This window comes from Rhopalosiphum maidis, chromosome 3, assembly GCF_003676215.2.
Source record: "Rhopalosiphum maidis isolate BTI-1 chromosome 3, ASM367621v3, whole genome shotgun sequence".
Classification (NCBI taxonomy): Eukaryota; Metazoa; Arthropoda; class Insecta; order Hemiptera; family Aphididae; genus Rhopalosiphum; species Rhopalosiphum maidis.
The window spans coordinates 38,725,728-38,745,273 of record NC_040879.1 but is presented as its reverse complement, the minus strand read 5'-3'; the positions used below and the strand labels follow the sequence as shown (position 1 = coordinate 38,745,273).

Below are 19,546 nucleotides of genomic sequence, written 5' to 3'. Positions count from 1 at the left end.
ATGATTTACCTTGTCGTATGGAAATATGCATCCTAAATTCTATTTAAAAATAAATTACTTGTATCAATATTGTATAATTATATATTATAATTAAAATATAGGTAATAAAATATAATCTAGACTAAAAAAATCATCTCCGTTCAGAATCATTTTTCGTATCATTGCATTCAAATATAACACATCCATTATAGTGACATATTCTCCACCTCTACTATATATAGCAGAGCGATATCCACTTGCCCACCCTTTTTTTATATTTATAATTTATGTATAGTTTGTTTACTGTTGTCTGTTTCTAATTTTAACTAAAATGATACACAGCTTAAGATATTTTTAAGATTTATATCGAATTAATAAACAGTTTATATATATTTATGTATATATTCAAATATATAAATACCTATAAATTATAGTTTTTGGATTTGTATTGTATAAGTTCGTATGCGCCTACTGATTGATAATTTGCACCGACGGCAAAATTTGCAAAATTTGTATGCTCACGAGCTTAGATTTAAATCGAAAAACGTAAGGCTATGAAATAGGCCTAAGAGTGATATTATTACAAACCTGAAGCCGCTGACAATTATCCACGTGTCCGCAACTCAAGACTCAGCCACTCAGGAATATTTTATTATTAAAAAAAAAAAATAGTCGCAGTAGTTGTAGACAGCATTACGGTAAATCACGATGAAAAATGAAAATGGCGAGCCGAAATTTACATCAACGGTGAGTTAAATGGCGGCGATAAGCATAGAGCACTTAACAGTATACAGCAGAAATATAAATGTTTTGATTAAATTAAGACTTTACCTCTTATGCTACAAAATTCTAACTTATTAATTAATACAAAGTCAAACGCTTTTTTTAAATCAAGAAAAATGTCAAGAACTTAAAGTTTTTTTTATCTAAATGCTATGAATAAAATGAGTAGATTTAAGTAAGGAATTTATAGTAGATATGTTAACGCGAAAACCAAATTAATTGGTTAAACAAAATTTATGTTTATTTAGAAAAGACATTAAGGGGGCTGAAGCATACCATAATTTAAAGATTAGTGTTTAGGCATTTCATATTACATGTACATTTTGGCTATGTCAATGTGTGAGAAGTAAATAAACACTAGTGTGTGTGTAATCCATTATCGCATTTTTCGCGACAAAATTTGAATTCCTAGATTTATTCATTTATTTTAAGACTTAAGTACGTGTTCAATTTTTCAAACATCAAAAATCGCCTCGATCAAAATCTAGAAAACTAGAATACAAATTGAAACCTGTTTTCAATAATAAAATCCATCAATTCATAGGCTCATAGTTTTGTCTGGCTTATTTGCTGTTTTACATGTTTTTTCGACCGGCTTCAGTCACCTTAATCTTATTTTAATGCATTTCTCGAATAATTTAGAAACAGGTAATGTAAGAGTAATTAGTCTGTAGTTACCACATTTTTAATGGTCACCAGATATAAACTGTGGTAAAATTATAATATTGTTGTAGCTAGAGAGATATTTACCTAAAATATATGATTTATTAAAAATAATGAAAATTGAAAAAGAGATAGAATCGGCTGTCTTTTTTTAAATCAAATTAGTTAAACTATTATTATAAAAAGATTTATCTAGTTTTTTTTTAATTAAAATATAAATTTCTAAGGGATCTATAGAATAATAAAATTAAGAAATATAGAATCATTAACATAACAGTTTTTATTTAAATCATTCCAATTTAATTTTCAAAGTTATTTTTAGGAATATCAGAGATATTTTTTACCAAAATTAGCATATAAAAATAATTAAATTAATTTAAAATGTCAGTTTTTCCAGTTAAAAGAGAATTTGTCGAATTACTTACAATACAATATATAGGAGCCTGGAGCTTCATCTTTTCGATTGAATAAGTGACCTCATTTATTAATTTACAGGTATTTTTAATATTGTTATGAGATAAAATAAACTGTTTATTATAATAAGAAATACGAGCTAATATATTTAATAATCATCATTTAACCGATAGGTACGTATTTAATAATTATTGTTTATTAAATAATGAACTACAAATATAAATTTTTAAATATTTAATTATTGTCAGAAATTTTTTTTCGTTAGAAATAAACAATCTATAGAGCTAATGAACAATAAGTTTATGTGGTAAGACTGTAAGAGAAATAACAAAGACGTGAAGTATTGAATAAGAAGCAACCCATTGACGACACTTAGCATGATTAATAATTATGTATTGGAAATATTTAATATTAAATATTAACTGTTAAATCAAAATTCAATATTTACCAACCTTTATCATTTGAAATTATTACTTGCAAGGTAGATGGCTAAGTGGATTGCGTTCGTTCATTTTCAATTTTAAAAGTAGTTAAATATCGCTTGAGAAATACTAAGATAAATTAGAAACTTTTATGCTTATAGAGTTATAGCTTCGAACAGATATTTAGAGTAGTATAGTCAGTATAGATTCTGTGACCAAGTACCTAATTGAACTATTTAAAAACCAAAAAAATTGCTTTTTAGAGAACTCTGCAGTTATTAAGGCGTATGTACTTAATAATGAGTAATTTGAATTAAAATATATTTATGTTTTAAAAATGTAATTATTATTAATTTAATTATATAATTAAGAAACTAAAAATTGATAATTGTGGAGAAAATTGTCCATTATTTTCACATACCTAGTAAATTAGTAAAGACATATACAATATATTATGAACAGTTAAAGAAATAATAAAATGTATTTAATATTTATATAAAAGGATTAGAACATTAAATGAAAGTTTAAATTGAATGTCTATTACCTAGTTACAAAATATTTAAGGATATTTTCTGTGTATAGGTATTTAAAAATGTAATAAGATCGAACTTCAAGTTCAAGTTAGAACAGTTTAACCTCATTTAACTAACTCAAAAAGTCTTTTTTGAAGGATTTTATTTTAGTATTTTGAAAACAGTTTTTTAATAATTTTGATTTTAAAATTCGAATAATTTAAAATTTCGCCCAGTTATATGGTTACAAAGTAGCTACCTAGGTACGTCGTAAACTCGTAACCTAAAGTCGGGTAGTCACTCTAGTCAGTACGTCGTCTGACATTGCGTATTCTAATTGACCATGGTAATAATGGTATCATTCATTAACCATAATCTACCAAGACATTTCTAACGTTACGTCAAGCTCAAATATTATTATACATGAATGCCTACACGACTTAACGTGTCATCGCCATCGACAAGAAATTCAAATTCATATTAAAGTTATTGACCTGACGGCTAACTTAACCTTGACCTATTATAAAATTTATATTTCGATTTATATGGGTATATGAGTTAGTACCTACCTACCGAATGTACGAAAACTGTAGATTGCATTGCACTACTGCAGTGTGAACTGTGAAGGCAAACCCAGCTCCGGGCAACGTTAATCGTATGTCGTACATCTATTACTACTAATCTTTGCCATTGTCCATTGATAATATTTGATTGTATGTCTAGTTAAATTAAGTAATCAATATTCCGTTAATAATGTTCGTGCAGTTTTTACTGGTCAGTGGACACATATATAATGTAAATATTATAGAGTTGCCGCTGTGACAGCATATTATAAGCAGATGTAGCTACATTCTACACTATAAATTAATATAGTTTAACTGTTCGGCATATTTCGGCTACAAAATGCAAATTGCAAATTGTGATATAAAAATAAAATTAACGCTTAAGATTCGTAGTCGTAGGCATCTATAAGAAAGACGCAGAATGCAGATCCGTATACGAAGTTCATACAAATCCGGATATTATCTCAATTGTATACGTCTCTTATTTCGTATATCGTATATTAATTATCTACGTATTAATAAATTATTAATAATAATATTTTATTATGATTTATAAAATTTCTAAGCTACCTATTAACTTACTTTACTGGCTAAGTATAAAAAGAATATAACTACCTAATCATTCTTATAAAAATAAAAAAATACAGAAATTGTTGTGGATTAATCAAGTCAATTAAGATAAAATAAATTTGACTTATCTTAATTCATGGGTTTAATTTAAACATAAAAACTTAATTTATTTTAATTACAGAAAAATCTCGATTAACCGTGAATAACGACTAACGAAACCAAGAGAGTGACGAATAATGGAATTAAACGGATAAAAAAAAAAAATAATTTTTGTATTTATTATTTATAATTATTATATCTACTATATATAATTATACCATCTACGTATAATTTTAACATTATTCGCAGTGTATAATGTATATGATTAATTTGAAAAAAATAGTTACTTTAGTTTGTTTACATGAATCTTAAGTTATTTTTCATGAATTTTTCTACTAGTGTATATCTACCTATAATATTGGCATTCAATATTCTAATATTCTATTTATAATTTACAATACCATTATGATAGTGGATGGCATATTATAATAGAACTTGACGGATAATTAAGGTTTTACTGTATTTATACACTATAAAAATATACTTATCGATATGCAAAATCATTGAGTTTATAATTTTATACTATATAATACCGTTAATTTTTTATTGCTGTCAATGTTTATAAATTAATTTAATTTATTGGGTAATTAAATTTCAAGAAACTTAACACATCTGCACAAGACACATAATTCTTTTAAAATCAATTACTTTAATATTTTGTTCCTATTTTATAATTTATAAATTATAATACAAATCTATAATCTATTCTTTCTTATACCTAGTACCTATATAAGTAATATACTAATATTATGTTATTTAATCATGTTTTTTAGTCATTTATATAGGATACAATTACTATTCACTGTGTATTAATTATTAAAAATGAATACTGGTGTTACAAAACTCAAGCTTAATTCAATTTTCCCAGGAACAACCAATATTTTAGTAGTTGGCATTATTATTGCTAAACAAAATCCTAAAGTAATAATATCAAAAAAAGGTAAAATAATAATATTTCAAGTAAAATTAGTAGACTATTATCAAACAATAAACAATTAATAGAAAGATAATGTTATTAAATTAAATTGTAATAAATAATTTATGCAAAAATTGTAACTTATTAATAATATGTAAATAGGTATACTACAGTATTTATAACCTAAAACCTAAATAATATACATATTGAAATATTTATATTGATTCAAAATAATTATATATGTAAAATATTTGGTTTATGATTTAATAGAATTAATACTATTAAAAATAATTCAGTATTAATATAAATTTAAAAATACCTAAGTACTATTAATTATTATAAAATTAATAAACATTTTAATACAAACTATCATTTTTTTTTAACAGATAATAAAGAAAAATTTGTCTTTTCATTTACTATACGTGACTCTCCAGAAGACGTGGTTAATATATCTGTTTGGGGTTCTAATGATTATACTAGACATTTATATAATGATTTTAAAATTGGAGATGTTGGTAAATATAAAATAATATGTGATAGATCGTAACACGTCAGTTTTGAAATTATTCATTTATTTTTATAGTTGACTTAGTTAATTCAAATGTTACATATAAAATGGATGTCAAAGACAAATATATGCCAAAAAGTTCTTGGTAAATATAATATACTAATAAACCTTATAAAATAAATGCTTATTTATTGTGTATGTACAGCCTATCTTTATAAATTCAAATTGTTCAATATCTAGCTCATTCTATTTAACATTAAATGAAAATTCATCTCAAATGTTGCTGCATGATGTTAAAGATTCTATGAAGTATAAATATCTTCTAAGAATTCCTACTTGTCCGCAACACGTGTATATTAATATTGAGGATATCCATTTTAGTGGAAAAAAGATGTGCGGGAAATTTTGTAGTTTGTTAGTTGCAATAAGATGTGTAAGTCATTATGAACTTATTAAAAATGCAAAAGTGATACTTAACACCTAATTTATAATTAAGGTAAGATCTACTAAATTGATAAAAACCAAAATTGGCAGAGAAGTGTTTTTAAAAGAAATTATTGTCATGGACAAAACATACCCAACACTTACTGTAAGAATTTGGGATAGGGAATTATCAGAAAGAGCTGCTCAATGGATACCAAAAAAAACAAGTAAATAAAAAATTATATAACTAAATCATAAATTAAACAAGAAATATTTTATTTCATTTAATATACGTATTTTAAAGTATTTTTCTAATAGTAGTTATCCAAATAATACGATGAAATCAAATATATAAACTATTTTTATTAACAAATCTAACATTTCAATATTTCATATAGGTTTATTTATTTGTTGCACTAGTGTAGAATTATCAAATAGGTTTTAAGTAAATAATATCATTTTTGCATTGACACTATTTTATTATTTTTTTATTAGACAATTGTCTACTTACCATATACCACATACAGATATACTACAGTTAGTTTTTATAATTCGTTTTCTTCATTGTAATCAATTTTTCAAACTCCTTGTTATATTAATATTATTTACCTCAAATCCCATTTTATTATTTATTAATTAGCTAAATGTATGTCATTATTGTTATTAAGTTGAAGTTGAAAAAAAAATAATTAATTATATATTTGTATTTTAGTCTTAGCTTTGTCAAATGTTTACTTGGAATGGGATAATTTTAAAAGAAGCATGACAGCTGTAGTTTCTAATAAAACAATTATAACCGAGGATCCAATTACAAAAGAAGCAAATGACTTAAGAATTTACGCAAATTCACACTCAACTGGACTATTTACTAAAATAAATATTAACATCCCCAATTGTAATTTATATTTATTAACTTACGTTCATAGTTATAAATTATTAAAAATATTTGTTCTTGTAAATTTTCCTAGATAACACAGACATAAGTATATTTCTTTTATTGTGTATAGATATATTATAATATTTAAATTTGAAATTTATGACTATAAAATAGTTATTAAGGATATCGTATTATAATTTTATATTTTTTACCAACTGCATACACAAAAAAACAAAATATTATTATATTATAAAACATTATCAAATTTAGTTTGACTAATATTTTAAATAATTTGTTCTCAGTATCAACTATAACAGAAACTATGACTTGCAAACGAATTTTAATTAAGTCTAATGAAATTAGTAGTCAATTTACAGCAATCGTATATGCAATTGTGAGCAAATTTAACATCGATGGATTATCTCCATTGGTTCTAACAAAGTGGTAAGTAATTATTCTTAATTTAAATTGTAATAAACAATTCTTAAACACATGAAATACTTTGTGCAGTAATCTATGTGGTATGAATGTGGAAAGTTCATACTTAATGTGTCTTAACCCAGAATGTTCTTCTAATTATGAAATGGAAATTGGATCATATGAATTAGAAAGTATAATAAATATCCAACTATCAATAACAGATTCGACGGGTACACTAGAAAACTGTTTATTGCATCATCAAGCTGCTACCAAAATATTAAAAGAAGTAAGTAATCATATTTGAAAGAAGAAATTAGTTATGGTATTTATTACGTATTATGTATATTAATACATTAATAATGACACATCAATATATTTTAACATGTATAGTCATTTTATTTGATACTTATCAAATAATTTAAAAATGATAACAAATAAAACTTGTTAAGTATAGTTAGTAATTATTAATCATATAATATTTTTATCAGGTAAATTATTTTCAAAATATGAGCTTGAATCAGAGAACAGAATTAAAATGGAAATATCTATTTACTAATTGTATGATCAAATTAGTGGTGACAGAAGCCCATCCTAATGAAAAATTAACAATTTTAGTAGTAGATATAGAAAATGAAGGGCCAATATCAAAGTTTATATCACATGTGCCAATATATTAAACTTAATGCGTAATTTGAAATAAGTTTTATTAACTTATTTTATATATTTAAAAAGACAACTTCATAATTTATAAATATATTTTTCAAACCAAAAAATAAATTCCATGAAGCAGTGTTTATGTGTAAATTCTAAAACTAAAATGAAGTGAAAAAAGTATGATCTACATTATAATTTATAACTATAAATATAACACTATTGCTTTATTAAAATATAAACCATCTCTTTTTATTTTTTCATAAAATATACATTAATTAAACCATTTATACCCAATAAAAAATTATAAAAATCAGTTTTTGTAGCTCTAGACACCATCATACATATTTACTTACTTAGATAAAGCTTATTTTTAACTTTTCTACACAATATATATATTGTACAATGTAGGATCACGGCACAAGAATAGTTAAATGTTAAACACAATGTTTTGTTTTAATACATTGAAAATTAGCAATATTTTGTTTTAAATGACTGTTTATAATATTTACTATTGATATTAACTATAATATTAGCTGTTAGCTGATACATGATTATTGATCACAGAAACATATACAGAAATAATTACTGATAAAATAATTAAGGCTATATTGTTTAAGTGACTGTCAAGTTATCTGAACATGACTGTAAAAAGAATTATCACATTTTTAAACAAAAGAGGAGTTAATAATATTAGTTAAACAAAAAATAAATTAATTTTATTATTTATAAATAAAATACTACCAAAATTGCATAGAAAATAACTAAAAAAAATTTGTTTGTATACTTAAACAAATTAATTTATTTTTAAAATCCATGTTGTAACAATTTCAAATTAAAAATTACGCTTCCAGATTATTTTATGGTTATTGAAAATGAATTCCTTCCTTATTGAAGGCGAGTAGTAATCTAAAACAACAAAACAAGAATAAACATGTATTATATATTTAATGCTCAATAAATTTATGGATTGAAAATTTGGGATAATTTTACAGGTAAAAAAACCATTTCCCATTCATACAAAGGTTTACTTACTCAATAAATTCATCAATATCCATTTTTCTTGCTCTTTTTTCACAAAAATCATTTTTATTTAAAACATCGTCTAGTTTTTGTTTAATATCAAAGTCTTCTCCTATTTCCTAATTTAAAAATAATTAAATTATATATATATATATATATATATATATAATAACATAGTAAAATAATACATTGTTTTTTAACCAAATTGTTATTAATGGACTATATACAAGAAAAAAATTAACAAAAGCAAGCATTTTAGTACTCGTTTAACAAAAATTTAGATAACGTCAACATTTTATATTGCACAAGATTAAATAATTTCCTATGATTTAATAATAACATTTTATAGTAAAAATAAGTATTAAAAATGAAAATATTTATTTTATTCGCAAAATAAAGATTTTTTTATTTATTCATATTACAAGATACATATGTATTTATGTATTGTATATGGAACAATAAATCATTTTAAATACCACAAGATTCAAATGTTTTGACCAACATATTTTATTTCAGTATCTTTAAACAATAGTATTAAAATGTATTATAAATACATGTATATATTTGGTGTGTAGTATAAGTTAATATATAATTATAACAGTAATTAAATGAAGACACGTCAAAGAAATTAGTAAAAAACTGACAGCCAAAAGATAAAACGTATGATGTCATACATCATAGTCAATTCTAAATTTCAAAAATATATTTATTTTAAAATCTTAATTGAATAGTCCTTTAACTAAAAATAAAAATAGTGATTTTTAACTAACTTGATTTTTTAAGGAACAATAAACTCTGTAATTTTTCTCCAAGGTTACTGCAACAGCATTTTGTTTAAAAATTGCACCTAATGTTTTATTTTTCCTGGAGAATGCAATTCTTGTTAAGCCATCCCATTCTTTAAAGTTAATTGGAGGTGGTGGATTACGAGGTTCTATACGCACTACATTGGACTCTACTTTTGGAGGAGGTCTAAAATTATTTTTTCCAACCTAAAACATTTAAAATCATTTATACATTTTAGTTACAAATAAACAATGAAAAACTAAAAGAGATATATAACTTACTTTCATTATAAGATCAACTCTAGCCAAGAGCTGTGTGTTGATTGATAAACGACAATATAGTTTGTCTCCAGGTTTCGCTACTAGACGATAAGCAAATTCTCTTTGAAACATGAGAACAGCACACCGGAAAAAAGGCCTGTACAAAAATGTAATTTAAAAATATTTTTATTTAAAGTACCAATCAAAAATACTAAGATGTTAAAAGTGTAATCTTCTCTTTAAACAAAATAAATAACATTAATAATACTCATTTAAAAAATAATTAAGTATATTAACTTTTTTTGAGTCAACTTAATAAAACAAAATTTCATATTATTTTACCTGTGTAAAAGTAACTTAAAAACCAAAGGAGATGATATTTGATATGGAATATTAGCTACACAAACATTAAAAAAAGGTAATTCAGATTTAAGGACATCTCCAACTCTTATTTGCAACTTATTTTGATAAGGTGTATTCATAACACGCTTTTTCAACTCGGCCACTAACCTAAGAATACAATGAATTAATACAAATATACAGTATACACATTGCATTAAAAAAATATTAATTAATTTTGATTAAATATTCATATAATTAGAATAAATAAAAACTTAATAAATTTAACTATTAAACACTTAAAAAAAAATAAACATTAAGTAAATTTACCTAACATCGATCTCACAAGCTACCACTGTCTTAACACGTTCTAATAACTTAACAGTCAAGTTGCCGGTTCCGGGGCCAATTTCGAGAACAGTATCTGTCGGTAATAAAGCTGACTTTTCTACCATTCCTTGAATAATGAGTGGATTTTTCAATATATGTTGTCCAAAATCTTTTTTGAACATTATACCTAAAAATGAATTAATATAAATGTAATAGTTATGATTATGAATTATCGGATAACATACTAAAGCAAATAGGCTTTAACAAATAACAAAAAATAGCAAATAATGAAGTAAAAATTCCACTTAATATTTTAAAACCTTACCTTGTTTGCCATAGTCACTAGGACCTTTTTCCTTCTTTACTTTGGGCATATTGAGTAGACAATGTTATTTTGTTTATTAATATAACTTAAGTATTCAAAAGTACTAATAAAGAAAAATACTAATGAATATCGCACATGTGCTGGTATTAAATGTTAATCACTAATTGATAAGGCTCTTAATCAAATCGTTGTCTTATCATTATTGATACCAGTTGTTCTGGTTATTCTAAGACCGTGGAGGTAAGTAAGCAAGCTCAGGTTTCTGGTATTCTGAATCATATACAACAAACTATGTGATTTTTCAGAAAATTAATGAAATGATAACACATTTGTTACTTCATAGATTACTTGTTAGATTCCCAATACATATTTTTATTAATATTTAATTGTATTTAAGTAAATTCAAATCATAGACCTTATAAAGTATAAGGTCTATGATTCAAATAAATAGTTGGTGTATAACATAGTTACGTTGTATTTAGTCAAGGGTGGACAATATCCACATAAGGCAGTATTTGAGATTGCAATGCAATGCTGTACTGTATTAAAATGTAGAAATCTGTTTTATGTATTTTATATTTTAATGTTATTGAATAATAATTTTAATAGTCCAGCAAGGTGTAGTATATAGGCCATAGGGGTATATTATATTGCAGCATGTAAGTAAACATTGAATTGATCAACCATACATTTATAACTTTGTATTTACCTTAAAATAAAAAAATTTCTGACAAATCATTAAAGCTCTTACCAATCAATAAATCATCGAGTTTTAAATTACAAATTGAATAATACTTTATTGCCTTATTGTTGACAATTACCCATTTAAAGAAAATTAGCGTATTTTTTTTTCTAATTATAATAGGGAAAAACATATATCCACTATTCAAATATATTACTGATAGGTAATATAAAATATTGATTCCAGAAAATGTAAACTTGCATTTCAGCATTTGTTATGTATATTCAAAAAATCAGTAGTTTTTATTGATTGATATCTTAACTATTATTGAAGAGTTACAACTGATTCTTTCTTGTACGTAATAACGTAAAGAAAATATATAATTTTCATTACAACCTTATAGACATAGATATTAACATTTTTAATTGACTATTTTTGTATTTTGTGCTACATAAAACAAGAATTATCAAATACATTATCTAATTCCTATGAATATAAATTTACAAAAATGTATATCTAAGTACTGTATGTTTGTATATAAGAGCATGTATCAAAACATTCAAAACTAAATAAAAAATAACATCTTCATCAGTTTACCACTATTCAAATAGAGAATTTCTGCTTACACATTTTTCAAAGAAATTTAATGTAACTAAAAAATTTTATACTCATACAGTTTAGATAAGTGTTTAACAATATTAATTGTTCAACCTTTATTTTTTTACAAAAGTTTTTATTTTATTAAAATAACAATCTTGTAAACAACTTGTGTTTTTTTAATTTAAACAGATTAAATATCACTGAAACTAAAAGGAAAAAGCCAAAATTGTTTTATTAACTGTTATTAATTCTTTTTCTCTTTTAAATCTAATAAATCTTCTACTGGCTGGCTATTCAATTATTAAAAGAAGCTACCTATATAACCAGGATTTAATAATGTATTTCTTTGTCACTGATATTCTTCAAACATATTAATACATGGAATTTCTTCTTGCTATAAATAAATTAAAATGGAAAAGAAAACGTAAATAAAAAAACAAGTATTCTGTACACATTCTGTTAAGTTTAATAACATTTAAATAATTCAGTTGCGGCAAAATTGTAAAATTCTTAAAAAAAATTAGTATATAAATAAATAAATAAATAAATAACTCAAAACAAATATTTTCAAAATAAGTTGCATAATTTTATGAACACGTTAATACCAAAAAAAAAATATATATATATAAATGTATGTATATTCAGATCAAAAGGTGATTCATCGACTATAAATTAAAACATAAACCATTTTAAAAATGTAAATAAAATCCAACATTCAATAAATTAAGTTAAAATTTTTAATTAAAAAATAGTGCTGTTAACAATTAAGCAACATAGGTACATAATAACAATATTTTCTCTCAATAAATAAGTATTTTACTTTCAATAAATAAGCATTTTTTCTCAATAAATAAGCATTTTTCTCAATAAATAAGCATTTTTTTCTACTAACAATAATTTGTTCCACACTTTTTTTGTATTTTGTATTTTCTCATTTTTTTTGTTGTATTTTTTTTATCATATTTTTTTTTTTTTAATAAATAAAATAATTGTAAAAGTTATCAATAAAATAATTTATGCTAAATACAAAATAAAAAATTTTAAAAATCAAATAGTATACCTTTAGGTTCTTCAATGGACCCAGTACATAGACTTCTCGACAAGAAGCTATTTAAACGAGTAATAGGTCCTCCATTACCTTCAGGTGTAACCAATATGATTTTTTTTAAAAAGTGTGTATTAATATATTGTAATAATTTAATAAATTGATTTCCATACCCTTGGTGCATTGTAAAACCAACAATTTTTAAAAATTCAACCAATATAGAAGCTGTGATATCTGCAACTGGGTTTTGATTTAATGTTCCAGCTACAAAAATCCATGCATGACTTAGACCAATTACCGGTTGGTCACATTTCGATGAGGTTACTATTAGAGATGCATAAAGTCGAATGATACCGGTCATACGCTGTAGATACTTGTTGTCAGATTCAACATTTCCTGAAGAATCAAACTTGTAACCAAATGATTCATGATCTATCTGCCCACAATTTAAATGTTTTGCTATGGGATAGTAAAATGGAACTAGCAAAGGACATTTTTGTTTCATTTCAGCAAAAAGAATTTTACCAAATTGTTGATGAGCATTCCAAAGCTTAGTTATAATTGTTGCAATTTCATAAGCAGCTTGAGTCTTCACACATATTACTTCCTCTGCATAATTTACTATTTTTGTAGCTAAAGTTTCCATACAAAATGCCAATGCTTCCTTGTTTTCACCAATCATAACTTGAGTGTTTGCAACGCAAACAAGTTTTCCACTCAATAGTGCGTTTAACTTATTATATTTATCAGTTAAATGTGCAACATTTGTGGTTGATATGGTGTTAACTAATGTATTAATTACTTTAATTACATTTTGTCTAAATATTTTAGTAGTTGGATCATTTGCAAATGGTAATTTTTTTACATTAGTCAAGTTGTTAATTAATACTTTATTATTTTTTACTAAAGCAACATATTGTCGTCTGACATTTTTTATCATTTTTTCAGCAGGCTTATTAACAGAAAATATATGCAACAGATTCTTTTTTTTATCCATTTGTGCCTGTAATGTTTCTATTTCTGCTTGAATTGGCATAACTACATTATTTTTATATAATGTTAGGTCCTTCAACAAGCTTTGTGCGGCAATTAATGGGGCTTCTTCGACAACTTTAATATTTTTTAAGACATCTAACCTTGACTCCATTGAATAAAAATCCTCGATTTGTTTGCCAACATTTAATACTAACTGTTGGTTGTTGAAATAACTGTTCAAAATATTAGCAATTAAAACCGCTTTTGTCAAGACAGCTTTAAAGCAAATTTCTCTACTACGTTGTTGGTGATCAATGAAAATCGGCTGTTCGTCTGCAATAAGTGCACGTTTTTTAATTTGATCAAAAATAATTTTGTAATTTTCTTTTTTAACTAAAATTTCATCACGTTGAAATTTTGATGTGAATGAAATGTCAAATTTTCTAATTTGTGACATTTCATCTTTTTTTTGTTGCCACAACTCCAATTTTTCTCTCATTGTTTGCTTAATTGTCATTTTGCGTATAAAATCCAAACGCATACATGAAACGGATCGCATATCACTCAACCATGAATTTTCAGTTTTTTCCTTCCTAACAAAAGCTGAAGGCGAAAAATGACTGAATGATTCTATGATGTTTTCCCTTAAATAATGGCTGTTGACTGCCACAAACTGTTCTCTTATGGATTTCAAACGATTTCTGAACATCAATATTGAACTAGTATTATTATTGTAATTAAAATTATGGCAGACATTATTTTGAATATGGACAGCATGATTGTCCATATTAAATCTAAAGAATGGTGATGCGTTTGGAGCCATTACTTCATAGGAAACGAATGTGTACGGTTAAAAAAAAAAAAAGTACTCGATGGTGTTATTGTACTCACGTGGTTTTTAGACGAAATTCCAGCGTAATATTTAGAACATAAAATTATTAAAACGCGCACCATGCACACTTATGTCGTGTTTGATATTAACTGAAAAGGTGAAAATCTTAATCTAAAGTATACACTATACGGTAACTATCTATCTCATACCCCCATATTTTACACTCATAAAAACCCGTTGTACCTATCTACCTGTAGTCCTCAATTATACTTTAATTGAACAACGATAAACACAATTACGATAGTAAAAACCAATTTCCCAATGATAATATAACTGTAACTTTATTAATATCTGTCTACGATCGCAAATAAAATTGTAGTGTGCGTTGTTCGTTAATGACCAAACAGAAAAAAATTAATTTTTGAGTCATTTTTATGGGTAAAATAATTTCAAAATGTACGAAGCCATAATTTTTTATTCGAAAATAACCATTATAATTACTAATTAGACATAGGTTGGATATTATGTCAACATAATTTTATAAAATGTAAAATGAATAACCCTACTGGCTACTACCATGATACAATTAACTAAATTAGTAAGTCTATTATAAGTAATTATTGAAAGTTAATTAGGTATATCATGAGTCATGACTATTAAAATGATACAATATAATACTTCATTAGTTGTTAGGCCGTTATTCGTCAGATTATTTTACGATTTTGTAAAGAAATGAATCATGATATAATTAATTAATTGTATTTTATCGATGTTATAATAAACGATAGCCCATGTGACAGCTATCGACGGATATAGATTAAGATTATATCAATATGTTTTTCCGTTCGATGTGTAAAGACACATATTATTATAGTTGTATTAATTTAACACACAAAGATAAATAATCATTATTATATTTGTTGTGTAGTTTTCTTCTTAGTTACGGAATAATATTATAGGAATATTTTATTATTTTGTTTTTAAAAATTCAAATGATATAATCAATCACAATGTTTGATATATTATATCTATGAAAAATAGGTAATGACTAAAGATCGGATTTATATGCATTTTAAATTGTAAAATATGCATGCAAACATGCAAAAAAGTCAAATTATGCAAGAAAAAAGTACATAACATGCAAAATAAAATTTCAAATTTTATATTTAATTTTAATTTTGCAGTAATAATTAATTATTAATTTTATTTAAATTTTCATAAACAAATAGTATAAAATATTTAATATGGCAAATATGCATTATACAATACAAAAATGTAATTTGTTAAATTGTAATTTAATTTTTAATCATTAGGTAATGCATTATAAAAATATTTTATTAAAATTAAATATTAGAAACCTACATTGGTGATATAAATAGGAAAAAAGTACGATTTAATGTAGTATGTTAATTTGAAAAACAATAACTTATCAAAGTATGCTTCATGTTTATTTCTGTGTATTATTTAAAATTTTGAAAACCTCACTAGAAATATTGATGGTTCAATTAATTTTCTAATTGATTCCAGTTATAAATTTGGAATTTTGGGCATTTTAACTATTTAAAAATTAATTGATAAATTACAAAATAATTTTTAGCAAAAAAACTACACTTAACTTGGCTACAACGTAATTCTTATTAACAAAAATTGTTTTGTATAAATGTATATAGCGGTGGTTGTAAATTTGTAATGTAGCTATATGGCTATATATGTTGTTTCGGTTATTTTATCAACAAGAGTAGATAAAATAGGTAAGCCATGTCTCCACTATAAAACTCGTATACAACTAACCTATGTTCTGTATGGAAGTTTAGTAACTTATTTTTAGCGTCCGAACATTCTTTGAGACGTAAAATATTTGATATTATTTAGGAGGACGTCTCACCCGCATGTGTTGTCTCCGTCTTACACACGTACGACATAGTAAATTTTCGTTCACTAGTTTCAATAGTGTGCTTTTAGTTTTAAGAATTGACCTATTACCAAACTTATCTGTGTTCTCTCGTTGGTTTTTTACGATATTTTAATTTTTAAGTGAATTATGATCATTTTCAAATATTTAATAATTTCATACTCATAACTCGCCTAAAAATTAAAATATCGTAAAAAGCCAACGAGGGAACACAGATAATATTCTTACCTAAAAGTTTGATAATAGGTCAATTTACTCTAATATTAAAACTAAAAGCACACTATTGAAACTGATGAACGAAAATTTACTATGTCGTACGTGTGTAAGACGGAGACAACACATGCGGGTGAGACGTCCTCTTAAACGTACATATAATCCGTTTTTTTTTTGCTCAACACTTTTTTGGATCGTTAGGTGTATATAGTATATTGTACGGATTTATTTTAAAATATGCAAAAATATTCAGAATATGCACTAACATCAGAATATGCAAAATTATGCAGCATAAAATGTTGATATTTAATCAATTAATGATTTGTGGACACTCATTGACTGCATGCCTATATATATATGATATTGAAAATAGAAACATACATTCTATACAAAATCCGGTCTGTAGTGATGACTATTGAATATTGATATTTATATCATTGGATTTCTGGCACCAAGACACAAGATCGGTTCAAACCAATGTAAAAAAAACATCGAAAATATATATATTTTGTCGTGAACGTCAGAACGATTAGTCCGCAGCTAGTGTGGGTCGTGTTGGTCGCATAAACAGTTGTGTACGACGTTTTCAATAAATGTCCGCGTAATGAATAGTAGGACGCGTCACACATTTAACAACTAAACTTGTAAAATACCTATCCGAATTTACTATATAGATCAGGGCACTAATAAAGTAACAATTGAGATTTGAGGTAGTACTACTACTATTAGCAATCCGCTGTTAACAACCAAGTTCAAACTGCCATAACTTTTTTATACTGTTTTTTATGGAAATTTCTGTTTTAATATATAGGTGCTTATTTACAATTGACGAAGGTACTTCAAATGGAGTTTTGTATTTTAAATTTTAAATTAAGTACTATGTCCCGATAATACAATTTATTAGTTTAATAATAATTAAATAAGTTTAATATTTGTACACAATTTAATAGGTATCAAATATTAATGTTACTTATTAGCAAGGTTGGGATTTCCGAATTTCCGATGCTAACTAATCGGTGCTGGTTTGACAACAAAGTACTACGTTTTATGTATTTTTAAATTAGAATAAAAAGTTCTTATTTTGCATTGTAAGACGTAAGACAATTTTTATTTTTTGTTGTTTTTTTAGAGTATTTTTGGAGTTTGAAGTTTTGAATTTTAAATTTTACCAAAATAATACCAATAATTGGACTTAATCTACGGTAGATATAACTTACTCCTTCAGACATAGTCAAAATGCAATACTATCCAATAACATCAGTGGAAGCCGAAATATCATTTAGTCGGTATACGGCAATTTTACGACCAAATCAAAAATCTTTTGAATTTGAAAATTTAAAAATGGCTGTTATCATAAATTGTAATCAAGATAATTAAAATTTTTATTTTTTTTTTAGCTTTTTTATTTTTACTTGATAATTTGTAACATCTTTTTTTTTTAATAATTTTTTTATTTAAAATATTATTTGTTTCATTAGAAACTCATATGGATATATTATATAATTAAATATTAATAAATAAATCATATTAGTAAAATACATATTTTGATATTTTTAGCACATATTTATGTACATATTTTGCTAACGTAAATACATATAAATCCGAGCCCTAAATATAACAAACTTTAAAGCAGGATTTTTAAAATAAAAGCGGAAATTTAAAATGCAACAATCAGATCGGAAAAATCGTTTACAAAAAAGTAAAGACTGGCCACTATTTTAAATAAAAATAAAATATTAAACATTATTTCTGATATGTTAGATATATAAAATGAGCAAGAATAACAAAAAGTGAATAATTTGGCCCTCTTAAAATATTCACCACCAACTTAAGTAGATTTTGATAGGTACTTTGTCATTTACAAGAGTTTACGGCCAGATAACAAAATATAATTTTTAATTAAAAACTTTAAGTAATGTTATTGCAATAACATTTATAACTTTATTGCAATAACTTTTTTTTAAGATCCCAGCCTTACTTATTACTTAGGTTAGGTTAATGCATAAGTCAAAATATACTCGAATGTTATCTACCCATAGTGATTTAGCACCAAGGACGTAGCCAGAATTTTATTTCAGGGGGTGTTAAGTCAAGTCAAGTCAAAATAATAATAAGTAATTTTAACCATTCTTATTAATTAAGCAAAAATTAAATTTGTAATGACCTACAGAATGTTATATTATGTACATATTATAAATAAAAACATTACCAAGTCAGAGATCGGCATTCAATTTTTAGAAATTTATTAATTGTATGCAATATGTATGTATAATGTATTTTATTTTCATTTTTATTTAGTGAGATAGATCTCTGAAACCGGAGAGCGAATTTTAATGTTTGGGGTCTTGTTAGATTCACATTGTCTAGGAGAAGTGCAGTGAATATTTTCAGAACTTTATCTTTTATAGTTAATTTACTACAGAG

The 19,546-nt window shown here is 24.7% G+C and overlaps 3 protein-coding genes across 3 annotated transcripts; 1 reads left to right on the top strand and 2 right to left on the bottom strand.

The window, feature by feature from the left end:
* The first annotated feature begins 7,252 nt into the window (after positions 1–7,252).
* Positions 7,253–7,826, top strand: LOC113559142 (protein hold'em). Its single transcript, XM_026964758.1, has 2 exons — positions 7,253–7,435; positions 7,638–7,826. Exons 1-2 carry the CDS (start codon positions 7,253–7,255, stop codon positions 7,824–7,826), a joined length of 372 nt encoding a protein of 123 aa, XP_026820559.1.
* A 756-nt stretch (positions 7,827–8,582) lies between these two features.
* On the bottom strand, positions 8,583–11,014 carry LOC113559141 (probable dimethyladenosine transferase). Its single transcript, XM_026964757.1, has 7 exons — positions 10,864–11,014; positions 10,539–10,725; positions 10,212–10,379; positions 9,891–10,026; positions 9,594–9,815; positions 8,836–8,942; positions 8,583–8,709 (listed from the first exon to the last, which is right to left on the bottom strand). Exons 1-7 carry the CDS (start codon positions 10,910–10,912, stop codon positions 8,667–8,669), a joined length of 912 nt encoding a protein of 303 aa, XP_026820558.1. The 5' UTR covers positions 10,913–11,014; the 3' UTR covers positions 8,583–8,666.
* A 2,079-nt stretch (positions 11,015–13,093) lies between these two features.
* Positions 13,094–15,238, bottom strand: LOC113559139 (nucleoporin GLE1-like). Its single transcript, XM_026964755.1, has one exon. The coding sequence runs from the start codon at positions 14,986–14,988 to the stop codon at positions 13,186–13,188; it is 1,803 nt and encodes a 600-aa protein (XP_026820556.1). The 5' UTR covers positions 14,989–15,238; the 3' UTR covers positions 13,094–13,185.
* Positions 15,239–19,546: the final 4,308 nt, after the last annotated feature.